This window comes from Notothenia coriiceps, unplaced genomic scaffold (assembly GCF_000735185.1).
Source record: "Notothenia coriiceps isolate Sejong01 unplaced genomic scaffold, NC01 NC01_scaffold00008638, whole genome shotgun sequence".
Lineage (NCBI taxonomy): Eukaryota > Metazoa > Chordata > Actinopteri > Perciformes > Nototheniidae > Notothenia > Notothenia coriiceps.
The window spans coordinates 40,213-67,435 of NW_011341339.1; the positions used below are offsets into that span (position 1 = coordinate 40,213).

Consider the following 27,223-nt stretch of genomic DNA (forward strand, 5'->3'; position numbering starts at 1 on the left):
GACTTTTTCGCCTTAGGGAGCAGATTTGGTGTTTTATGTTTTTATGAGAAAGAGAATAAGAGACAAAGTCAGATTTAAAGGGGGTTGAAGATTTTAAAAAAGAAGGAACGGGCAACAAATGGTAGCATGTGCAACACGGAAGGTCAGGAGGTTGTTATTGTATCTTAAATGTCTGAATCTGTATGCTTCTACAGGGAGCTGTGCACTTGTATGTTTGGAGGTCAGACGAGAAGAGTAGTGTTTCTGAATCTTTCAGAATAATTACAAAAGGTTATGGTGGTTTAAACAGGTAGAGCCTCTTACCTGGAGTGTGTGAGGTGTCCTGTTTGTCATGCTCCTCGTGCCACTGCATGGTGCGGTGGTAGCTCACCATCACCTCCCACAATGCCTTGCAGAGATCCGTCAGGCAGGGAATGTAGCTGTCCATGGTAATGTGCTGCAAACAGAGAAGCAATGAAAACAAGGTCAATGATGCTCTTTTCCACATTGCAATAATTCAGTGATTTAATTTTTGAATTGCTCCATGTTTGTGCTAAATATAATTTGATTAATCTAAAATATGTGTTTGTATTTATGAGACACACAGTGCTGGACTAAAATAAAGATTAAGCAATAATAAATTACATCTCATTATAGTCATCATTCAAGGACAGTGTGAAGGAAAATATTTATTTTTCCAGTGCATTAGTAAAGCTTTCATCTTATGTAGGAGCTTATTAACGTAAGGACTGATTAAAATAATGATTTTATTAAGAGGGTGTCAAATATCTCTGATGTGCACATTAAGTTATATCATAGCATGACGACTTGAGTTCAGAATTGACAAGCCTGGATGATTCTAAAATGGATTTCACAGAGAGTATATCTATAATAATAAAAATGTCTATGTAGGTGGATAATTAAATTTTGTCTGAACATCAGAAAGTCATAAATCAGCTGTGATACAATGTTCGTGAGCCCACGGCAGGAAGCAAATAATTGCTTTCATAAAACTTTTGTAATACTTGACACTAGATTTGTGTTGGGTTAGGGTTAGGGTTCATGCATTATGTGATAAATAAAAAAAGATGTATATGATATTTCAGCCAGTAACATGCCTATGGAATAAACCGCAACTGCATTTTATAAAATATGTCAGTGGTGCTGAATCAAAACCAAGACAGCTGAACAAGTACACAAAGGCTAACGCACACTGCTGTTTTTACTGCAAACAGACAACAGATGGACATGTCTGATCCTCAGCTCTCAGGAAGACAGACAGTCTGGAAAAATTGGAGTGTTAAATATAAAATTGGCCGACCAAAGAAAAGTGCAGCTGGCACAATAGTAGCCACTGACACAGTTCAAGGCTCGACCGAATAACTCGCCAGTGGAGTCCTGTCAACATGTCCGCAGACAAATTAATCATGTCAGATGAAACGGAGCTGTGGACAGCAGCCGCTCTTCACTTTGTTTGCTAAACCACGATAATGAAGCGTTTGCAGCCTTCACAAAAGCATTGGAAAGATAAACAACACAAGCCTGACGCACAGACGGTATAGTTGCTAAAAGAGAAAATAGTGCTTTGCAATACACGCCTAACCGTGCACAAAACAACGTGAGTAAAATATTTCCTGAATGTATGCCATGACATAATTTCCTGAGTGACAAACCACAACTTGACAGAAATCTTTCATTAGAACCGTTTTTAGTGAGACACGTAAGTTACATTCACCACTGGAAACCATTAGCAAGTCTCACATAATGACCGGCACACTAAAGGATGTAAATGGTTGCCCATGGCAGCAGAATCACACAACAGCCTCCACTGCTGTTAGTTGTTGGTAAGAATTTAACAGCCTTTTTCCCAGTAATGAAACTACTCTGAACGCTAAAGATGAACAGGTTATCAGACATTTAAAGCGCTTCAATTTAAAAGTGAAATAGTCAACATTAGTCAAATAAAGAAGTGAGTCAGATATTATATTGGAATATGAAGGAAAGGTGATGCTTCACTGCACACTTCACTGTTGAATACACATCCAACCTCCAGTGATGACAGTGAATTACGCTCCTACCAAGTGTAATAAATCCACATTTGAATGTGTTCCTTTGCACTCAAACTTTTTTAATACCATTGCTAGAGTGAACATTAATCACTGTTTACTTGCTGAGGATGTTTTTGTAAACACAACAGTGGAAACTCACCTCCAAATGAAGGCTACAAGGCCAAACCTGTCGACCTCTGAGAGCACAGCTAATGCGCACATTAGTGAAGGGTACTATACAATTTATGGATTCTTTATAAAAAAGGCTTTTTGCAGTAACGACTGAAAGGATGTGCAGTCCTGTGTGTACAAACAGTCTCACACCTTCAATATTACACACAAACACTTCGCACTCCCTGATATTGGTAGTCAGTATAAACGGTAACGATGCTGCAATGGACACTACAAACAAAGTAAGTACTAATTGTAATCTTTATTTCACTCTGTTGGTTCAGCATAGAGGTTAACAATTGACTGCTTCTAATGGTCGCTGTAATTCAATTGTAATTTATTTTACATTGATACCCAATATTACACAACATTTCATGGCAAAATGTAATTATTAAAATAAAACCTAAATCTGCTTGAGAGCAGGTTCAAAATTAAAATGACAAGTCAAGACTGAATAATAAAAAACAAAACAACTTTGTTCTATTTTAATATGAATAGCACTTACACTAAAATATTGAAGTATTCTGGGTATACTTATTTGCGTTCAGTATCTAATGACAATAAATACTAGCAATAAAAGACACAACCTTATATAATAACAATATGAGATTTATACGATTACATGTTTTCTACGGTGGGTACCATCCTAGAGTTATAATATTAATGTACAGTCAACCTGAAATGAACAATAGAGATAATCACATCTTGAGTTACAAACGGGCTCAAGCCACAGGGTCAGAAAGGTGAGCTAAAAAACAAGGCTAACATTTAACATCCAATGTTCTCTACCAAATTAACCATATCACGGCAACATGTTGCCAGGCAACTGAAGTCAGGGGAGACGATGTGGGGGTAAGGGATGCAGGTAATGTATGTGTGCTTGTGTGTGTGCTTGTGTGTGTGTTTGTGTGTGTGTGTGTGTGTGTGTGTGTGTGTGTGTGTGTGTGTGTGTGTGTGTGTGTGTGTGTGTGTGTGTGTGTGTGTGTGTGTGTGTGTCAGACATAAGTGTTTGCATGTAACACCAGCAGTTTGGCAGGAAAACATGCTATTAAAAAACTTCAACAGCGATGAGAGCTCAGAGGAGGCAGGCCCAGGATCAGCCAGGTCTTCTGAAGAAAGTTACCCATCATTATGCATTAAACATACTTTATGTCGAGATGTGTCAGAGAGATTTTGAAAAGACAAAGCGTTAAGTGCTTCTTTTTTTTTTAATCATCAGAACCATGTTGCAGTAAAAACCTGGTCTGCTGTTCCTTTTGAGCTGACGTGATTTTTAAACCTTTAAAGTAAAACGATGGTTTACACTTTAAAATTATTAGATCATTTAAAAGCTATGGTTCCTTTATATGTTCATCACTTTTTGATTCATAACTTCAATTACCTTATCCAGACTGGGGTATGAGATTGATATTACACACAGGGAACTGTTCTGTTTATTTGCTCCCTTTTCTCCATCACCAAAACGTGCCATGAGTGACGACTAGGTTCATTGCACATGTCGACTCAACTCTGTCCGGGGCATTGCGCCTGAGTCTCCATGGGATTCTGGGGGAGACATTTTGCTGCTATTCCCATCTCACAATTTCTCCAGAAACACACAAGAAAGACCCAGGCAATTAAACAGAAACAAACGTATCAAATGTGGCACATGGGAGAAAAACAATCAAAAAACTCTTCCTATGTGATAACAACAACAACATGAGACCATTGTCCTCACAAAAGAGCTGAAATAATACCATTCATGAAGTTTGCTGGCTAATTAGTTTCAGTCAGTTGCCAAGCTAGCCTATGACCATGGCCCTGCTTATTGCTTAACATTAAAAAGCAACAGTGTCTGAATCTAGTCCACGGCCTTGCAGAAATGGTCCACCCATCAGATATATATCTGCACTGAAGGTCAGTCTAGTACAAAATAATGGGACACTGCACATCAGAAAATGGAATGGATCACTATGGGTTATCAAGCCATTATGATGTTATTGAGGAGTTTTTTTTCTAACAGAGATAATGGCTTTGTATAACACATGTACAACAACAAAAACGATGAGGCTAAAGCACCCTTAGCAGCTTGGAAAGGCTGCTATGTTTACTACCATACTACTTTAACAGCCGACTGCTCCGCTTTGAGAACCTTCTACGATTCTCTGGAGTGGGCTGTCCTGTTTCCATCAGGAGAAAAAGTCAGACAGACAAGGGGATTGATAAGGAATGAGGCTGGCCAATAATGATGAGATGTTAATGTAAAATTAATAGGACCTTTCTGAGTGTTCTCATTTCCCTTGAATTTTAAGTTGCACAACTAAGAGGTTCGGAAGGTCTAATGTGGCTTTTACATTTTCTAAAGCTTCGTTTGTTAGGGGAAGAGCAGCGGAAGAAGTTTTCTCTATTCCACATACAGTAGAGCACATTTTGTATTGATACAGAACATCAACACATTCTCTGCTGAACAGCTCCACCGGTGAAGGTGAGGGCCAAAGACCTTGCTCAAGAGCAAACAAATAGTCTTTGTTTAAAGATTGGAAAAATGTGTTTTGCTGTTTTTCCAACCACATTCTCTGTTGATTTAATAGACAACTTGTCAAAGGTATATTTTTTTGTCAGAGACACCTTTAAAACTACTCAATGATTCCCTTTATGCTGAAAAGTCCCAAACACGGGCATTTCAAACACTCAAAAAGGACAAACCCTAAACCTCAGTCCCGTTTGTTTGCACTAAATTAGCAACATAGACACTTAATACACATGGGTACTTCAGTTAGTTCTCCCTTTGACATTTTAAAAAGGCAGGTACAAAAGTGCCTTCAATTTTGTGTGTGTGGGTGTCTCTCTCTTTCTCCCTGATTGTCTCCAGGTGCAGCCTCTCCCCCAGGTGCTCCCAATCCCCAATCAGGGCCTCCTTAAAAGGACCTGAGGAAGGCTGCAGTGGCTCCTCTCCTTCTTCTCTGGCCGCATGTGTGCAGCCTGTGTTACGTAGTGTAGTGTAGTGTAGTGTAGTGTCTCTGTGTGAGATCTAGTTTAACCTGTGTACTGCTAATTGGAGATGTGCTCCAGTGTGTTTTGTCTATTGTCTAAACGTTAGTCACTTTCTTTTGGAAGAAAGTTGTCCTTATTTGCTTAAGTTTGTTTTGCAATTTGGCTGGTGAGCCTCTTTACTTTTGTATTAATTCAAATCTCACTTTGTGGCTTCAGTAGACGGTTTCCTCTCCTTTTTCTCTCGCCCGGTTGTTTTGGTGTTTTGTTACTTCCCTTTTTGCCCCTAGTTAGGTGGGAACGTAACAAAAATGATCTACAGAGAGGCATAAAAGTAATAAAAACCACTCTCTCCCCGGGAAACTTACTGCAGACAGGCTGTAAATGCTGCCTGACAGAAAAATGAACTGTATGTGTGCTTGTTCACATACCTCTTCGTTTGAGTGCGTGCCAATGTGTGGATGTGCTGCCCTATCAATCATGATCACACAGCCCAGAGTGTAATGACACATCCGATCAATCGTAAGAGTGTTTGTACAGTCTTTTGTGTATGTGTGTGAGTATTTGTGGTATGAGTACGATCATCCAGGCAACACGGTGTGCTGACAGGGTATCCATCAAACACACAACATCAGGATGCTTCTGTAACTACTGTACAGTTGCATTCACAGACTATTTCCAGTTATACTGATGACATCTAAAACAACAAGCAAAAGCATATATCTTTTAAATCCCAGCAAAGATGTGTTTCATTCTATTTTTGACATCTTTTTATAGTGACAGAAGGAAACATTGATCCCTAGGGAACCTAAAAAAGCCTCGACTTTGAAGCCTAAAACCTTTATAAACGGAATTTTATAAGCAAGAGGAGATGGGAAGTGAAGAGGACAGGAAGCACAACAATAAGAGGTCAAGGGCAGGGGGTTGTAGACATGAGCATACAGTAGCTGGCAATGCCCCTAGTAAAAGTTGTGCAGTGAAACAGCAAGGCCACACATGAAGGGTCATGGAGGAAAAACAATATGACAGCTGACATATAGGGAGAGATTTTAGAAATGGTAGCGTCCACTCAGGTAGGGTTAACCTATACCTCCACATAAACAACCTGTCACACTGTAGACGATAACACGAAAAGACACTCCCAGCAAGTTAATGATGAATTGACCAAGTTGCGGCTTGCTGGCCATGCAAATGTGATTTATTCTGATCTGGAGGGAAAGAAAAAGACAGAGGGGGGAACTGATGCGAACGGAGACTCCAATCTAAAAGTGCTGCTGCAATGCATTGGTTCTGTATTGTGAGCAAGATTAATTATCTCATAGTTAAGGGCTACAATATACTTTTCTTTCCTTTCTCCCAATCACTTTCTCTTCAACTCCTTCATTTCACTCTATTATGGAGAATCTGTAGAATCCCTTGTCATGAAATAAGGCATTTTTCGCTTGGCTAGAAGCTGAGAAAGTGGTTGAATGTGTCATCGCAGCACTCTGAAGGTGGTGTTTTCTGTTCCGTATTAGGTTTTCTCTTGACTAAGTAAAGAAGGGGTTAGTTTTCACATTGTAACCTAACCTTTTCTGGCCATAAAGCTGCCAGCAGAAGAAGACAGAATGGGAGAAGAGTGGTGGAATAAATAGACCACCCACACACACCTACACACACATACAGATACACATCTCCTTACCGTGCAAAGGTCTTTATACTGCATCTTCTGGAACTTGGTATCAGCGTTGCCAGCACACAGCTCCACGTATCCCAGCACCACCTGGAACACTGTGTTGTGGATGGCCTGGGTGAAGTGCATGTGCAGCTGGTCCATAGCAGTCTGCAGAGAGAGCCAAACACACTGTTATGAAATCTACTGTGTTGAGATGTCACTGTCGTGTGCCAGTGTGGGTCTGTGAAAAGGCAAACAGCAAATTGGCAATTGCAAATCAAACTTCTTGGAGACTGTATACTTGATATGTTGAATTATTTGCAGGCATATTATGTTAGCTACACAATATGGGATGAGGGGAAATGGCCATAGCCGACTCTTGGGAAATGCAATGTTCAAGTCCAAGAGAAAATAGGCAATTTCGCCTCCAGTTTTTCCATGACTCACACTCTGGAAAGTGTCACTAATGAAGCAATAACAAATACAAATAGAGAAACACAGTGGTAAAAGTATCTTAGTGAAATGTATGGCAGCACAGCTAACTGCCTCCAGCTATGTTAACTTGTGGCTCCATTTATCTCCTTCATTACCCTGAGCCATCTCATCTTAATGAGTCATTATCCTGAGCCATGAGTCCAATGACAACAGTGCTATTAAACAACACAGTAAAGTCGCAAGCTTTAAAACAGTTTTAAATATCTTGTAGAGCTGAAGGGTTAGGGTTAGATCCAATGTTTTTATAAAAAATATTGATTGGGGCAGCTGTAATAAAACAAAATAACAGCTTTTTAATGGAAAAGTAGGATTTCTTTATCGTTTCATTTATCATTATGTTGCTTTCCTGAAAAACATAACATTTTGCTACACTGCACTGGGCTCAACTCAAGTCTTATACATTTGTTCTCTTACATTTACAATAATGTTCTGTTTTGCAGCTCCCACCCACATTCTTTCTTATGGGATCATTGTGAATTGAGGACACCAGAGTTGTAGTAGATGTGGGCACAGGGATGAGCAAAGACATGTAGGTAATGTGTGTCAGTAGAAATTAGATGGTCTTACCACAAGCTCAAAACTGTAAAAAAAAAGTTGCCCGAATCCATTCTGAATGCTGCTGCTGCTACAGAAGCAATTCAAACATTTCTTCCCTATTTTCTAAGGCAGTTTTCAACTTCATCCGTCCAAAAAAACACCATTAATTAATTGCTGGCTGTCCAAAGCATAGACTGCAAGAACCAGCAGGCAACTATAGCAACGCACATCATAATAATCCTCATCTTTAGACATAATTATCAATCAACTAAAACAGCAAACAGACTTATTCTTCTGCAGCCACTTATACAAAACAAGCACATGTTTCATTCAGATAAATGTTAGAAAAGCAAACCTGGTGTCCGGCTCATTAGGCTATGAGCCAGGTAATGAGAGTGAGAGCAGAGAGAAAATACAAATGGTTTGAAGTGTTATGCTACTGAAGGTCAAGAGTGGAGTCTTGCCTCAGTTCATGTACACATCCAACTAAAGAGTGTCAGATTAATAGGGGTCATTTGTTTATTTGTGTGCACTGCAGCAAAAACAGACTGTAGTAACAGCTAAGATTCAGACAAATGTCATAGATGGAACTGGTTTCTGTATTTATTTATGTTTTTAGTTTCTCAACAACCACTCATCCGAATGAGAGCAGTTCTTCAGGAAGATGCAGTACCTGAGGGCAAGCACTCGGTCGGACATCATTATAAGTGTGAAAAACACAGATGTAGAGAGTGCGGGCAAAGCCAATTCAGTTCAAGCCAAACATTTAAAAAATATGAAAAAAATAAAGCCTTAAGGAGTAACAGGCAGTCGGGAACACATCCTTATTTAGCTTTTCAGTCGGAAACCGCTCATTATCACAGATATAGGAAAAACACTATGACGCGGTCTCAAACTCAAAATGGCTGCTCATGTCAAGAGTCACACAGCTCATTGATTATCATCAACTGTGGCAGAATTTGTAAATAAAAATGAGGGAAAGGTTTGTTATTGCCAGGATGAGAACAAGTCTCTTTTTGTTTGCTCCAGTTACACTTGGATTAAACAGCACATTTTTCAACTGTAAATCAGCAAAGAGCTGTCAGACGTTGGTACTGCCTAGTGTAATGCGGAAAAAATGAACTTTATTTTATGATGTCTACGTTGGCGATTGAACATTTTAAAGCTGTAAATGTCATGTTTGCAGAACAGTATTCGTCCAATGCAACTCAATTTGAGTTAAGTATCTCTGTCCAATTACGTCCATCGAGTACAATCCTTTAACACCCACTGTAAGTCCTTAGCAATGAACCCATACAGGCTTTAATTACCATCACTTGTAGGCTGAGCAAAAATGTGCGTTGCAGGAGCTGCTATGACATACTTCATGATGAGTGAAACTGCATTTGTGGAATTACTGAGTCCATATCAATTTGGTCGAAATATGTTATTCTCAGACACAACAGCCTCATCATCGTTTAAAATGACTGTGCTTGATTGCTTCTCATTTTAGTGGACACCGGTCCCCATTTTGGTAGGAAAGGAACAAATATTGATTACAAAGATTATGGTAGCACACAGCTTGTTAATACTCAAGGCTTGACTGATTAGTCATACAAGAGAGCATTGGTACAGGAGTAGGGAGTGGAAGAAAAACGATATGTTTTCAGCTTAACAGAAAGCTCAAGATCAGGTGAGAAGAAAAGTTATTTAAAGCAGAAAAGGGAGATCAGAGCCAAGTTACATTTTGGAGATGTTGATGGAGCAAAGGGGTATTAAAGACAGGCCGTAGCATTCGAGATTGATGCGTTGGATATAAGGAGTAAGAGGAGAGTGAGAAGAGAAAGATAATGCTTTGTCATTTGAGGTCTACTATTATGCTCTATTAAATTTGTTCCCAGACATTTATACAGAAAGTATGATATTTCATTTTTGTGGATGATTTATATGGGTGTCAGTTGATTGACAGTAAGGAATGAACAACCTTATCACAAAGGATGACATGCAATGAGAAAAACCCTGAATTCAAACTCTGGTGTAAAATCCGTTTGGTAAGAAAGGAATGGATAATAATGACAAATAGGAACTTCAATAAAATCAATGACCGTTCCTTGATTGCTGTATTTGTTTAACCAGTTTGTCTATGGAAGATTTTGTTATATTTTTCTTATCTAAATGATGGCAAGACGTTCTGAGAATAAAGAAAAAAACAATGGCTACTGATTGCACATTACCCTTGATATGAATTAAGGATAGGAAAAGACAAGACATACAATATTCTTAAAAACCCCCAAGAGAAAGATCAAGAGTCATAAAAGGACATATGCAGTAGATGAGGTCATGTTTAGCTATTTCCTGTGACCTTAAAAATGATCCAACCACTGACCTGTGTCTTTCCCAGGAGAGTGTAGGCCAGCTGGACCTTGGTGTAGTGCGAAACATCAAAGTTCTTACAAGTCTTCGACAGGGCGACATCAAGCTGCTCCTGGAGGCAGAAATAGATGGACGGCAAAGGAAAGGAAAAGAGAGGGATTATCAACGTTAAGACCCGGGATTTAGATATAGATGTGCAGATGTATCAGCTACCACACAAGGTCAAGGTCAATTGGATGTGCATGTGGGTGTATTTATACTATTTATACAACTTGTGTGGGTGAAAGTCTTTGACAAAGAGATAAAAAGAGAGGTAAGAAAGTAAATCAAGGTTAGCAGAAAGTGAAGATGTACATGTTTAACAACCCTGACACAATAAGCTCAACTCAAAGAATACAGTATAGCGCTGACAGACGCAGAAAGTGATCAAATGCATTGCATCACCGCATATTTTCTCACGCCTTGATGTATGTTTGAAGCTGCACTTAAACACTGAGGAAGGCTGACATTTGTTCTGTAGTGATTTGCAAGCAGTAACTTGCATAGATTCGGTTTATATTTGAGCTGAATTCCTTTTCAAAAACGCTTTAAGAGAAATCAAATTGGTGAGTGCCATTGTATTGGTCGAATTGAATGTAGTGGCGTTTTTAATGGTGCTTAATGATCGGTCATGTGAGGATTAATCCCTTAGATGTGAAGTTTAAAAATCCCCACCTTTAGTTCCTTCTATTGCAGTTTTCCTCAGATTCCTTTTTTTATGCGGTAAAAATAATTAAGTAGTAAAAACACTAATTCTGTAGCTTTTTGACATCTCTTAAGATAAATTCAACGTTTCACTTTATAAAACGACCACTGCCCAATATAATTTAAACTTGTACATACTGTACAAAACCTCACTGATATAAGATGTTCTCTGAGTTTCTTTTGGGCTTAATCATGCTGAGAGAGCACAAAGTGTATTTATTTATAGAAAAATTGCTTTCCTCGGTTGACTGCTTGGTTGCTCTTCTATAGAAGGCATTGACATTCAAGCGTGTGTGTGTGTGTGTGTGTGTGTGTGTGTGTGTGTGTGTGTGTGTGTGTGTGTGTGTGTGTGTGTGTGTGTGTGTGTGTGTGTGTGTGTGTGTGTGTGTGTGTGTGTGTGTGTGTGTGTGTGTGATGAAGGAGCTTACAGACTAGGCCAACCAGTGACGACTCCATTGTGTAAAAGCATACACACAGTATATGTTGTATATGAAGAGTATATGTATATTTATAGTTTATTATTATATGAATACTAAATCATTATATTGGTAAGGTGCTTTTGGCTCTTAGCGATCTTGGGTTGACTCTTGATTTGTGTCTGTGTTTGTCTGTTCTCTGTGCAACCGTTTACCTTTATGATTTTAGAGGATTTTGCTTTGCTTATTAACAAACTCAGGCTGACGAGTAAACAAACAAGCACCTTGCCGTGGGACTATGCATGTGTGTGCACGTGCACGCCTGTTTCTTGTGTACAGACAAAAGTGTAAGTAATGAATCTACTCAAGCGCAGCAGCAGCGGTGTGGAGAAAATTGCTTTGCATACCATTTATCACACATAAACACCAAGACCCAGCTAGAGATGGAACAGATCATTTACTGTGCTTGCTCACTGGTAATAATGACTTTCTGAATGTGTCAATATTTTGCAGGCCCAGAATGAGAAACTATCAAAATGTCAAAATTAAGTATAAATTGCTTCTTTCAGATGAGTGCTTCTGGAGAATTACAAGGTTAGACCACAATCTTATTCACTGTTAGAAATCTCTTTAATGATATTGCTCACAAATAACGAAATTAGAGATGAATCAGAAAGCCACATACCTCTATTTGCTCCAGAGTGTCTTGTAGTTTGGAATTCAATTCGCTGTGAGGGGGTAAAAAAGAATGATGATAAGTTCCTCAATTCTGAAGGAAAAATGGTATCAACTAACCACTAACTTTATCCATATAAATTATTATTCATTGTTAAAGGTTTTTATCGATAAAATTACAACAAGTATTTAAATAATTACTTAATTGGATAGTGCACACCAGAAGTCAGAGAAAAATAAATAATAGTTTATAAATGTCTTTGTTTGTCATTGCCTTTAGTTCATCTCCTTTCAGTAGTCTTTGAAAAATTGAGTACTATTATAGGAACCACAATGTGGCTCGGTTTATATTTCAAATTAATAAAATATTCTCAAAAGGAACATTATCAGCAAGCTGCAGCCATGTTTCGCACAATTGTCTGTTGGGAATACAAGTTTTTTTGTGTTTCAAGTGCTTGTACTTCAATGTCTACAGTGTCATCTGCTATAAAATTGTGAGTGTGTGTGTGTGTGTGTGTGTGTGTGTGTGTGTGTGTGTGTGTGTGTGTGTGTGTGTGTGTGTGTGTGTGTGTGTGTGTCTCAGCATGGACCAGACACGGATACAAAACTCCTACCCATCCTTGGAGTGTGCTCATTTTTTTTTGCCGCATCCTGGGATTGCTTTTAACTCAAAAGTAGCAAAATAAATCAAGACTACTTTTCCTGTCCCGAGACAGCAATTCTATTCCCATGTGACTCCCCCTGCAACGCACCCATTTATAATCATCCTCTGTTCCCCCGTTCCCCTGCCTCTGTCCCTGCTTTGCTTGGGGTCTTTTTCAGGTCAGCCCGCACTTATGTTGGGCCTTGTGAGACCGCAGGAGCCCAAGGGGGAGAGTGTCCTTAATAAATTGCTAATTAAGCGTCTTAGCTTCAGTTGGGTATCGAGTTAGGAGAGGGAGGCGGGGGGGGGGAGAAACTGAGAGGAGGCTACAGGAGTCCTACAGGTTGTTTCCAAACCAACTGAAACAACAACAGTAAACAAATGTTCAAAATGGAGACCATATTGGCGGAGAGTGTATAGTCAGGGGGGGCCTACTTGCCATTTCCAACACTCTTGCTCAGACCTCACCCATCTTTAAACTCCTTCATTTTGATCAACGCTATCTCAGTGACAAAATCTTTCCGCTGACAGACACAGAGAAAAAGATTGAGAATACTCAAAACAGATTTAATGGCAGTTCCCACTTAAGTAAGAGTCTCAAAAAGCCAATTTTGACATGATGGAGCACACACAGACTCACAAGGATAAAACAATGCCAGCGTTGCTCTCACCACATCAGGAAATTGATCAAAGAAGCTACTTTTGAGCGTCTGAACTAAAGTGCCATGGATGACAGGGAATTTCCTATGAAACAGTGTGACATACAGTAGCAGATGCCGGAGCTCTATTGCTATTACAAAACTGTAAAATGATCCATTGGGTTGGTATGTACCGCAGCAATAATAACACAAGACATTCTCAGTTTTAAGCTCAGGAAGGCAAGTCATAGCCCAAAGTATCCTCAAACTGGGATTGGAAGCATGGAAGCTGGCTCGACTACAGAGGGGTGAACGCATCAATGTCAGGTCCTGGCTACTGAAGCAAAAAGTGTCTGAATGTCCATATGCAGAGCCCAGGAGAGTGCTAAACAAAGGTTTTCAGCATTGGCAGCCACACTAAGGAGATACACCAGAGGAGCAGAGGCCAACAGGATAAATGCCCTGTTCACCACACAACTTTCTTTAATACTCCCACGCTAAAGGATGGTAAAGGAACAGAAGCTTAACCACAAACTGAACAGTGTTGAAAACGCATTTAGGAGGAAACAAAATCATCCCACCACTTCAATGCTCAGGGGCTTAAGAACACATGAGTGTAAGGCTGAGAACTCCAATTTCCCAGAACAAGAACCAGTGCTCGTCACAGCATGGCAGACATCCGGCAATGGTTGACGAACATTAAGAAAACTGGGCAGCAACGGGGCATTACATACCTAGTGGTTAAAGGAACTTAAGTGCACATTCCAAAAAATTTGGTCAATTACTAAGCTTATCTGCTTTCTTGCAAAGAGTTAGATGTTTGATTAGCTTACATCAGCTTTGTATAAAAAACTAAAAACAGGAGAAACGGTTCAAAGCTCCAAGTACACTAGCAGCGTCTATCACTATTTCACAGTTTTCATCTTGTTCCTTTAATCTGAATCAGAAACAGAACAAATCAGTGAAATCCTCATGTATGAAATAGTAACTAAATAACTCCCGTAAAAAACAGGAGTTGTTTTTACATTTCGGTTTTTATGTGGATCAAACAAGCGAGATAGAACATAGTTATTGCCGATATTTTCAGCTGCTGGCAGCCAGATTTTGAGACCTTTGGACAGAGCCAGGATAACCATTCGCCCTCTGCTTTCAGCTTTTTGCTAAGCTAAGCTGACCATTAGCTGAGCTCCATATGTAGCGTACGGCCACAAAAGTGGCATCAATCTTCTAAAATAACTCATAGAAAGGTATATAAGTGTATTTCCCTACAATTCACTTATTACAGAACTTCAAACATTTAAGTCTTCACATCATCCCATCTTCTGTTACTCATCATAATCACTAAACTTAATCGACAAGTGCATTATATAAGTCTGAAAGGGGACTGGACAACCAGCCAGATCACTTGAAATCACACAAATGGAGCCTTTAATGCTTGGTTCAATAATGTAATATGTAATCATGTTAAAGAACTCTCTGGACTTTTGAAAAACAACACAAGAGGTCAACTAAAGGTCGATAACCCAGGTGAACATATTGTCCAGTCCTCCTGTTATTGTGTTCACCCCATGAATATCATGCCGAATGACTCACTGTCCGGTGAGTGATCATGTGTATGCAGATGCAGCTCCTCCCCACATACTGGCTGCCTTCCATGATCACACAGAATGCATAAATAACCGATGAGGAGAGAAACCTAATTAACAAGCGGTTCCCCGCAGGGAACAAAAAGATTGAAAAGGAGATTTGTGGAAATCTGTGTGTCGGCTATCACTGGCAATAGCTGTCCACAGCGCCTAGAGGCAAGCCCCTCCACTGTGACTGCTGACTTGCTCATTTGGCAAAGTGGGAGTCTTCAAGTGCTTCAAGGATCCTGCAGGACGCTCAGATTTTGTGAGAGTGCTGTTTTTGCTGTAGTCATGTTGGTCACTGTTATATTCAAGGCAGACAGGCAACAAAGTGGCATCGGAACGGCTTCAAAGAGTGAAACATATTGAGAAAGGACAACATCGACCATATGCAAATCAGAAAGTTGAGGAGGTTGGGGGAAGTTTACGAGGAGAGGGCAAAGAAGCAAAAGAATGAGAGTTAAAGGTGGGGTAGGTAATCTTGGAGAAACCAGCTCGAGTGCGCCAGAATTTGAAAATACACAACCGTAAAAAATCTGCCACTTCCTTACAGAGCCCCTCCGCACGAGATAAGTTTGTGCACAGATGGAAGGCAGATGGGCTGGCTAAAATGATTGGTCGTGCTTTTTACAGTACTACGGCTTCCACAGATGACATTTCTTTATGGATTTTTTGTCAAAGCACTTAAGATATTCATTGCTATCGGGATGTTAAGAGCATTCCATGGAATATAACAATCTATATCTCGAGCCGGTTTCTCAAACTTACCTACCCCACGTTTAACAGATGGGAGGTTAATATACATTTAGGATTTCATGTTTTTAATTTCACTGATCTTAAACTGTTAAATGGAAATAATATGTGTATGGTCAAATAAAAGTATATAAAAACAAAATCATACATACATGTTCATTTTAATGTATCACGGTCAAATTGTACAACATTTTTGTCTTACTTCTTATAAGGCCCACAATCTGACAGAGATGCTGTTGGTGTCTTTTTAAATCACACCTTTGTTTTTCTATGAACACAGCAGAGTTACAGTTTGTGAACATCGTGCTGACATGCTAGGGGTCTTAAGCTGCCCAAGAGCTGCCACTGTCTGATGAAAATGGACGGAGCATGAGGTTGTCTAGGTGCCTTCTGGGGGAAGCAATATTGACTTTTAAAGCGTTTGGGACAGGGACAAAGGAAGGGTAGGCGCGAAACAAGCCTCAGTGAACTGAAGAGCATCTAGCAGCGCACGGAGAAGCATACTGTGGCTTCAAGGTCAAATCAGAGCGCAGCAGACGAGAAACGAGGTGCTAAGGTAGGGGCAATGCTGCAGTCAGGGCTCAAGCAATGCTGATGCAAAAAGTGACAGATGTGTGATCAATGCACCAAGGTTTAAACCACTGCGTCCAGGAAGCAGAATTAGCATATTGCAAAGAAAAGCAAAGGTGAAGAGTTCAATCGAATGTCTAACCAGCTGCACGTTTGTGATGCAGCTGTATCAACAGATACAAACAATAAAAGAGCCTCTTTTTATGTTCTCGGAATGGTTGCAATGGATTGTATCATTGCTGGATAATGAGGATCAACTCTATTCTGCACACCTTGATCCAGCTCATTCACAAAACGGACATCCAGCGTAATAAAAAGCAGCTGCAAGTGACAAAGAACAGTGGGAGGAGATTTCCATACCACAACAATCCGCTGTGCATAATGTTACCATATTGATCACCATTTCCCAGCACTCATTCTGTCACTCGAACCGCATTGTCCCAGCCAGGTGAAGCAGATAAATGTAGAGGTGCAGGTGAGCAGAGTTGTTAAAAAGGTCTGTGTGTGCGGGAGGAGCTGTGAGCTAATACTGAGCAGTGTTGACAAGCAGCTCAACATTTGGTGATGTCAATGCTAGCTCCAAAAATAGACGAACAAACACCTTGCCGTGCAGGACTAAATGGAAAATGAAGGTTGGAAAACGATGTATTTGTGTGTGAGCAGGTAAATAAATGTATTCACATAGAGCTCTTGACAAGATGTTCTGTCCGAGTTTGTACGTGGTCTCACAGTAAGAGGGAGAAGGCCAGCAGTGATGTACATCCCACATCAATCTTTAATCAATACATACAAAGGAGCTCTGTGGCTCCCGCCTACTGTACGGCCACAAATTGAGCACGATTACACAGAAAATCAAAGGGACCGGGATGATTGGCCCTCTGGTATTCAATGTGGCCAAGCCTACCTCGGAGCACATACAATATATGTATCTTCAATATACTCAGAGAAGAGGGTTTATTATGGGCACTTGTGTTTGGGCACAATCAAAACACCATTGTGTACCCACAATGGTTCCAGGGATGGGCAATTAATCACATTTATTTTCAATCCATAACAATTTTGGCTTCAAACGTATAAGAAAAAAAGGTTATCGAGATTTTTGGGATGTTTTCCATCTGGCACTAATGCTCTCCTTTTGTGTTGTTTTATAAATCAAGCATGACCAGCCTTACAAAATGCTCAAATTAGGTTTAAGAGTTTTCAGTATTTTGTTGCGGTGCACAATGACATAATAGATATCTTTTGGTCTGATCCATTTTCTATATATTACTTTATTTATGCAATTTTTGCATTCAGTTGTATATGTATGTTTGTGCATGTATAGAATTACACAGAATGTATTTTATTTATCTTTCTTTTTTTTTCAGTTGATTCCTATTTTAAAAATTCAACAAAATTCACTGCTAAAAACCGATTGTTTTAATTAATCCATGTTGTTCGGTAAGTCAGTGAGTATGATCATATTTAATAATCATAATCTCAATATTGACCAAAATAATCATGATTATAATTGTTAAAATAATAGCCACCCTAAATGGTTCAAGTTAAGTGTGTTGAGCGTGTCTGTTGATGTGTTTTTCAGTCAAACCATCCGTATCACATGACTCCCCCGCTGCCTGCCTGATGTAACTGGTTTCACAATAGGAGTGAAGTACACAGAAAACGTTTCATCCACCCATAGCGGTGCCAGCCTGCTCCCATTTAAAGACAACTAAATATCCCTCTATCAATGTGGTCATACTGTACCTGATGCAGCTGTAGTGTTTGAAGGTGCTGGCAGCCTTTTGACACTCCAGACAGAGCTGGATCGCACCTGGATAGTCTTCCTCCTAAAGTCACACAGAGGTGAAGTCATTTCATGTATGAAAACCAAATATATCACGAGTAAGTCTGGTTCACAATCTGGATTATGACAGTTATGTGTGATTTCTTTTGTGCATTGAGTTTTCTTTGAACTTCTTGAAAAATGGTTGCTGCTGCCGATGCTGTGCGGATAACTAAGGATTACACTAAGTGGAAGTCAGATCTACTCCATGTGCTACACCTGACCTTCACAATAGACGGGCGTGTGTGGGGGGCGTCTTGTGTTTGTGTGGGTTTGGCTTTCAAAGCACAATCCCTACTGATGTTTGACCTTTTAAGACAATTATAAATGTATCCCTGCACATATACCTACATGAGTGTGTGTGTGTATGTGTGTGTGTTTGTCTGTAGAAAGGATTACAATACCTCAAGCATCTCGCTGAGTCTCACATCTGTTCTTTGCTGTGAGGGGAAGAATGAGATGAAGGAGAAAACATTAACACAGCATAAATCAATACCAGGCCACAATATGATGAATAATTACTTCAACACTAGTTACATGGTTTTCAGCACCATGTTGGTATACACATTTTTTTCAAGGATCTCGTTCAGTTGAGTAGAGGGGAACAAGTACACCATCTGTTTTATCTCCTTTGTGATTCAAGGAATAGATTCCCCCCAAGATCCAAAGATAGAAGACTATTCCCACACACAGTTATCCCACCGGCATTGATTTATTTCAACAGGGTGGACGTTTGGGTCACAGGGACCTTTCTCAAGACATATCTACAATCATTATGTGACACAGTGTTTAATTAAAGCCCATAGTTGCATGAAAGCTGTGTTGAAGGTGTGTCAATGATCACACACAAGGTAATAAGTGACTGATCATAGAAAACTGTTTCAGAATATATGTTTTTATTCATTTAAATCTTAATTTTAAACCATTTGCAATGAAACTATAATGTAGACTAGGTAGTAGTGACCCTGCCTTAATGGATTTGACACGTATCCGGTCTTTGTGGCATTACTCCAGTCTAACACTATAGCTAGATGCAGTTTGGAACAAAGTATGTTGTATGTGAACCCTGAGTGTAAACTTTACCAGCGTCTTGATGGTCCTCAGTGACTTCAGCAGGCCTGTCAGCAGCTGCCGCCTCCTCTGATTGGCCAAAAGACCCAAGCTGGCTTCTGTGAATTCTTCCTTCGAGACGCTCAGTTGCCTTAAAACGAGACGTCACAGAACAGGGGGAATATCAATAAATAAGAATGCTACTATGCTAAGTAGGCATTTAAAAGTCCAAACTACTAGCCACCTCTGAAACTGTTTTCATTATAATGTGCATCTATAATGACACACACAAACAGTGTAGAGTATAGTCTTGGTGTTTTCCCTGTAGTCATTATCCCAATTAATGCAGAGCACCAAAAGCCTATTTTACAGAAGGTTTAATGGTTTTACAAACCACTCACTAGTATGAATAATTGAAGCTTTTCATACGACAGGCTCACCAAAATGCGTGTGTTAGCAATCATAGTTAATAACAACAGAGACATGAATCATGATACCTGCTCTCAAATAGAAAAAAATACAGTTTACCACAACCCAAACTTTAAGAAACCCTTGAACAAAAAGTCTCATCTGATTACCCACAACAACAAAACATCAAGCATGATAACCAAACATTATATTGATGGACAGATGAAATGTATGGCGGAACGTTTTTGAGTCAGACTTTATTTCAATATGTTTTTTTATTTGTGACCACATTAACAGACAGACAATATATGACTGGAAGGGACATTATCATGTTTATGAGGAAATCACTTGGTCTGCAGATGCAGTTTAAATGGGCTATTTCAGCAGCAATTTATTAGTGAATAGTATAAAAAGTAACACTCACCTTCTTGCATTAGTGCAAATGACCGCTGCCAGCTGCAGGTTGGTCTGCAACGATGTCACTCGCTCCAGTTCCTGTGAAAAAAGTAAGAGGTAAAATCATAGACTTGGTTAAATTGACAGTAAATAAGACAAAGCAGCGTACTGTTATCTGTAAACACTGGGACTATTCTAAGTTAATGTTTCAGATCCAAAGGCATTATTGATAATTGGGCACTAAAACTGCTGAAAAGAATCGATCTAGCACTTGGAAATATTCGGGGGCTATTCTATTCTCTAGGCAAGGCAAGGCAATTTTATTTATATAGCACCTTTCAGCACGCGACAATTCAAAGTGCTTTACAAAATAAAAACAAAGAGATTTAAGAATAAATACAGCATAAACACATTATTAAATGGCATTTAAAAGCAGGCATAAAAAAGCAAAGATAATGAAATAAATAAATATGAAAGGCGCCTAAAATATATTATTATTATTATTATTATTGTTATTATTATTATACAGTATGTGAGTTTCAAGCTCTCTTGCTACAGCTAACAGAAGATCAACCTGCCTACACTAGGAAGTGCAATTTGCAGTAATAAACACAATTATTTCATTTATCAACATACATAATGTCAACTGTATGTGCTCCAGCATTATTAAGGTATACAGTAAGCCATACTGTCAGTCGCTGTTCAGTCATTAACTGAATCATGAGTCGGCTATTTGTGTCAAAACTAAAAAGTACATTGCATTATAGACCCAACTTGTGATTACCCAAACTAATCTTTTCACTTTGATTTCCACTCGACTCTCATGGCGCACAAATACATACAGTACAAGAATGTACAATGCAAACTTTAGCTAATTGTAAGAACTGCATTCTAACTAATTGTAATCAACTTTTGTGAAAGTATAATATAATTTTAGTTTAAATGTGTTGCCTTATGATTATAACATGTTTCTTTAATGGGACTTCACAGGCAACACGAGTGTAGGGAATGTTTCTGTGTTTTTATGTTTTAGTTGTATATGTTACTTCTAGATGTATAAAGGTTATTTTACATAAACAGGAACATTGTGCCACAAGCCTTCAGGCAACAAGCCATGATAACATTCAACCATTCACTTGCATCTTTGTGTGTGTGTGTGTGTGTGTGTGTGTGTGTGTGTGTGTGTGTGTGTGTGTGTGTGTGTTTGTACACACTGCATACATTCCTGTTTGTGAAGTAGACCAGGAATGTATGCAGTGTGTACAAACACACACACACACACACACACACACACACACACACACACACACACACACACACACACAAAGNCCCTCTCTCTCTCTCTGTAGGTATCTAAAAAGGTTGCCGATCTCATTCTGGAGAAACAGCCTGCTTATGTCAAGGTAAGCTTCCAGTTATAACACAGGACCACACTCAACTTTTCCGTCATTTTAATGAATCTAGAAGAATAATTCCAAAACGTATTGGTTATAATTGCCTTTTGCTCTTTGGGAATGGGAGCTTATCTGAACTTGTTTATGAGGGAATCATCAGTGTCATTCATGCCTTTTAAGGAGCTACTGGCAGGTACGGAAGTGAGTGACGAGATGACACAGAGAGGTTACTTTTCATTCAAAACATCAATGGCACCTCATAAAGAAGCGGTGCAATTATAGCATCCGTGATACCAGAACTGGAGTGAATTTCTTTTATAGCTTCTTTCCTGCTTTTTCCCAAAACCCCACTGACAGCTCATTAGCTTTGGTGACATTCACAAGAAGTAGTGATTTGACACTGCAGATCAGATCCTCTATTTCCTACAGTTTGTATTGTTATATTTGATCAGACCCACCACTGCTGAGTCCTTGGTGGTGTTAGTCAGAAGTGGTATGTGTACAGGGGATATAGCAGCGGGCTCAAAACACAGCCCTGGGGTGCTCCGCTATTAAGAATGAGACTTCAATGGTGTGTAACAGCTAACCCTCACCATCTGGGGTCTGCCTGTCAGGAAGTCAAGGATACACATGCTCAGTGAGGTGTTTAATCTGAGATCCTTGAGCTTAGTGACGAGCCTGCAGGGAACTAATGTGTAACACGCTACTCTGCGGTCAATGAACAGCAATCTCACAAAGCCCCTTTTTTTGTCCAGGTGAGATAAGGGTGTGGATGATGTGTGCTATGGCTTTTTACGTTGATTGCTTGGGGCGGTGAACACAATGTTTTGGTTCTACTGTGCTGGACAATGATGAGCAGATGTAATCGTTTCCATCATTAAAGAGGAGTGCCACTGGGCTGTCGTCGTATAGGATGTCTGTCTGTCTCTTGTTTTTCAAAGTAATTTATTTATTTCTTTACGCGAGACAGTGCACATTAATCAAGATTTCAGTTGCCTCCTCAATGTAAATATGCCAGAGTTAACTAATGAGCGCATTTTCATCTGTAGTCCCTGGGAAGGTTAATTCAAATGTTTGCCCATAATATAATCAATTCAATGCTGAAATAAGCACCATAATTACATACGACACAATACCATACAGCAAAATACAACTAATGCTCTTCATACTCTTGACTATATTCAGATTTTCCGCCTATATTTGGTCAGAGGAAGACAGGAGACCACGTTTGCTGCATACAGTATCTAGTGCCATAAAGAGAGGAAGATAACTTACTATCGTCGCTGACTTCTCTAGTCATATTATTAAAATGTGTCAAATCTGTGTTTAGTTAATTAAGCTTTGATCCCAGCAAGACAAAGCAGATGAGTGACAGCTTCAACACATTTGGTATGTAGTGAAATTGCAGTCAAATCGCCCAACACTGTAAAGCTTTTAAAGGTCAGTCTATGAATAGCAAATCGATCATTATTTCTGTGACCCTCCCTGCGTCTCTGTCCAAATGACAGCAGGCATTATTAGCAGAAGTTGCCAGGGATTTCGGGGGCATTTCCATTGACCCGTCTATGCCCTCATTCTCTTAGACTGCAAATTCCCTGTGGAGTTTATAGTTCAGTTTCTAAATCCACTGAAGAAGGAAGTGTCACTACTTAATTTCCTATTATTCAGACATTCATACAATGAGCAACTTATTGCTAAACTCTTGATCTGTTTCTATATGGAGAGTTTTATCAGTTTCCATCCTGCTATTTTCTCTACTATGATTTCTTTCTCAAAGTTCTTTACCTCTCTGTGTGATATTGTATCACATATCTACACAGAAACACATACTGCTGCAATATCACAGCCACAGGGCACAATGCCACTTCTCCCCAGTGCTTTCGTGCTGTGTATAACACATCGGAGGACACATAAATAGTGCAAACACACACTCATGCCTCGGTGCCTGCAATGATGGCCCGCTAAGCGTCTGACATGAGTCATAGCTATGTAGTGGCAAACCTTTCTTCTGTTGGAGCTTTTGTATGATCACTGCTGCTTCTCTCAAGCGAAAAATGCACCCGCAAAGGGGTCAGAAGTGTGACCAGGCCTCCTCCTGTGGAAGGTTACATGAAGGCCAGAGCCTTTGTTATTGATTCTTTTAGAAAAGGTTGATGAATGGTGGATATAATTCAGGTGCCCACATTTTTCTGCTCTTTTTTTATTATTGTTATACCTCTTCACCTGAATTAGATTTTCTGAAATTGACAGATAACTTTACATGATATTCCATGAGTTCAAGGCGGGATCCAATTAAATTGCTGGATCAATAAAAAGGGGTGTGTGAAGATTTAAAGGAACTGCCCTTTCCTATCTCTCAAAGATAGACAGGTTAGAATTGAGTGGCCAACTGCATGACCCTTAGCCTTGTCAGGAGAGAAACATTACCTTCTGGGGGTCTAAGTTGTAATGATTTTTTCCTAGGTAGCTCTGACTAAGATTGTACTTATTGTATTTATTCTGTAACACTGCATTTGATCATATCGCCCTGGAAACATTTATTTATGCTGGTGCCTTTGTTTGTGTTGCCTCCTTTGAAAGGGTTTAATATTTCAGTGTGAAAAATGCATGGGGGTGTAAAGGCTGTGGCATTGGGGAGATTAGAAATGGAAACAATCCAATGTTATTCATATGCATGGTCAATTAACCCTTAAAGTAACTGTGTAGGAATGTTGAGACATAAGCATACTGTATACAAACAATATAATCTCCATCTGTCAATCCCTGTCTCTTAAACATAAATTCCCTATTGTTTTCTTTTTAACCTTAATGCATAAAAAGCGATGAGGGCAGGACCCAAACAGCAGCATCATATAGGCAGAATGGGTAACACAAGGAGCCAGTGCATAGCCAATGTGCTTTAGGGTCCTAGGGAGGACTTCTTATGAATATATGAATAAAGAAGCCTTTTCTCTTTGACGTCACACTTCCTTCTCTTTGACCTTCACTACCTACACCAGAGCCTCAGTTTGTGGACATTGTAGGAGTTGGGTTGTATGGTTTAATTGCGCTTGATTTAGCTCACCTTTCTGTATATGTACAGTACATACAGATTGTATTTGTGTGTGGTTGTATAGTAAAATTCAGCCTCCCTTTTTGAACAAGTCAATGTATCATCCTATGTGTACCAACTCCTAAACAGTCTTTCTACTCAAAAACGAGAAATAGCCACTGTGCACATTTGTATTTCCAGTTACACAATCCGAGCTGATGAAGCCCTTCTGACTGTCGGGTTAACTGTAGCTTGAAGACAGGATGGACAGCATCAGTAGTAGAACAAAAAATTGGAGCCTCAGGCTACACACTGAGCACTCAGCAGGTTGAGCCAGTGTGTGATTCTGTTTGAAGCTGAATGTGTATGTAATCAAGCTGTTTTCGGGCTTTTCCTGTGTGGATTTTTGCACATTTCTGAATGCATGAGTGGTTCTACATTATAGCAACTGCTGTGTTGTTCACTGTATTATCTGTGGGTTGATAATTGCCATCTTAATATGGGGTAGTGAGAGAAACTGTGTGTTCTTCTGGTGAAGGGACATAATAGTTTCCGTTCGGCAAAGGAAATAAATGACTCCTTCCTTGAACAGATTTGACCCTGGGTGCACTTATTTTCTCCGTACAAAATAAGCACTGACTTGACTGATTTAAACAAACTCATTCTTTGCACTGATATACATGGTATCTTTGATCAATTGAAAACTTTCCATTATTTTAAAGATATTGGTGATTGGGATTTTTCTGTGGGATTGATGCCTGTAAACTTGATTTGCTGTGACTTTTTTTATGAGCCTGGCTTAGATAAATCTGCACGTAGAGTTGTACAGTTGTAGCAGAGTTGTTGCTAAAGACAGGTTTGCACAGCTTCTAGTATGGGATCAGTTTTCTGAAATCCCTCTCTAAATTATTTGTGACCTGGACCTGGTGAGTCAGCCCATTCCCTGCTGCCTAGAGGGCGAAGGCATTTTCTGAGACACATTTTGATACCTTTGCGGGGCCTTCAGGTTATACTAAACTGTTCTAACCAGTGCTTGGAGAGGTAACTGTGTTCCTAACAGTGAAGTTTTGCTCTTGGATGTTTTTGAAGTATTTGATTTGATAAGTATCAATGTTAGCATCTCACCATGTCTATACCTATATTTAATATGAAATAACTGCCAGCAGCTGCTTAGCTTAGCATAAACATGGAAACATAGAAACAATTAGCATGGTTCTTTCCACATGATACATCTGTGAAAGTTGTTGTTTTTATGGGGTTATTTTTTTTCTTAAGGATTTATTTCTTGATTAGGTAACTTGAGATGGGTTTTAGAGTGTCTTGATGCTTGATTTTAGAAGTGATCAAGCTGCACATACTGCATGGCATCCAGATAGGAGGGGTATCAATCGTCTCATCTAACTCAACAAGATACGTGTATTTCTGAACATGTCGAAGCATTACTTTAACAAATTCAATATCAAAATAATAAAAAAAACATGTTTAATTTAAATAAAAGGGTTGTTTGATATCTCTTTTTAGCTTTCTAGTATGATTTGTACCATTGGTATTAGCATCGTAGCATGCTGTGATATCTAACATTGATCTGACTGTACCTTTTTAATAGGCCCTGAGCAAAAAAGCATGAGTCGCATGGTGCTTTAAAACCCCTGGCTGTTGAATCAACCTTTGTAAAACGGGTCTTAGGATTTATCAAGATCGTCGTCAACAATTATCATGAGATCATGAGAGCAGATTGTTTTGAATGGGATCATTGATCTCGTACCCAGAGCTGAAGTGGCACTTTGATGATGTTTCTTTTAGTTTTTATGACCGTTGAAAATGTATTTCCCCGGACTATATTCTTTTATCAAAGGGTCGTTTCTTCTCTGACAGTGTTATGATGACATTTTTGTGAACACTCAACCCTCTTTGTTGCTAAGGGATATAGCATTCACAAAGATAAGGATAAAAAAAACAAGCATCTCCCACCTCAGGCATGACATCTGGCAGTTCAAGAAAAAGTTAAAAAGTCTAAAATATAACCGTAATGCAATTTGTCCCTCGGTCCTACTTTTGGCTGATTGTTTGATCTCCGCGGTGGTCAATTGAAGTGGCGTAATAACGGATCCCTCAGAGCAGAGTGCTTTGATCCTTTTCTAAATGTTAGCGCTCTGAAGAAAATAAGCTTTTCTTGAATTTTCTGGGTTGTGAACTACATTAAACTTTTCCACTGATTATGCATGCCTTACCATAATCACATAATTGATAGTATCCCTCACCATAAGATACTCACAGTAACATTGCAATGAAGACTGTTCTGATTTACAGTGTGTGTGTTTGTGTGTGAGCAGTACTTTGTAACGGGCGTTGTGCGTAAATATGAGGCATATTTCACTGACAGCTCTGTATATGAACTGGTGTGACAACATATTTGTGTCCTAGAGGTCCTCTGGGTCGGGTCTGCTCTCTGTTCCAAGAATAAGAACTAAACATGGAAAAGCAGCGTTTAGCTATTATGCCCGACAATCTGGAACAAACTGCCCGAGTCGTTCACGTCCGCTGAAACACTTCCTATTTTCAAATCTAGACTTAAAAAGTAAAAACATATCTATTTGCCGCTGCTTTTAATTGAGCTGTTCATACTCACACTGCAGTATGCCTTTTATTCATGTATTCTGTACCTGCTGTGTTTATTTATTTATTTATTTCATTGTCTTTGCTTTTTTATGCCTCTTTTTAAATGCCATTTAATAATGTGTTTATGCTGTATTTATTCTTAAATGTCTTTTGTTTTTATTTTGTAAAGCACTTTGAATTGTCGCGTGCTGAAAGGTGCTATATAAATAAAATTGCCTTGCCTTGCC

At 39.3% G+C, this 27,223-nt stretch overlaps 1 protein-coding gene across 1 annotated transcript in view; it reads right to left on the reverse strand.

Moving 5' to 3' along the window:
- Positions 1–271: 271 nt before the first annotated feature.
- Positions 272–27,223, reverse strand: part of LOC104944684 (coiled-coil domain-containing protein 132-like) — a 42,997-nt gene continuing 16,045 nt past the window's right edge. The window contains exons 5-12 of the mRNA XM_010770256.1: positions 19,981–20,057; positions 19,182–19,299; positions 18,503–18,538; positions 18,020–18,102; positions 12,052–12,094; positions 10,220–10,318; positions 6,850–6,990; positions 272–436 (exon numbers count right to left, since the gene is read on the reverse strand). Coding sequence (XP_010768558.1) covers positions 272–436; positions 6,850–6,990; positions 10,220–10,318; positions 12,052–12,094; positions 18,020–18,102; positions 18,503–18,538; positions 19,182–19,299; positions 19,981–20,057 — 762 coding nt within the window. The remainder of the gene's footprint in view (positions 437–6,849; positions 6,991–10,219; positions 10,319–12,051; positions 12,095–18,019; positions 18,103–18,502; positions 18,539–19,181; positions 19,300–19,980; positions 20,058–27,223) is intronic.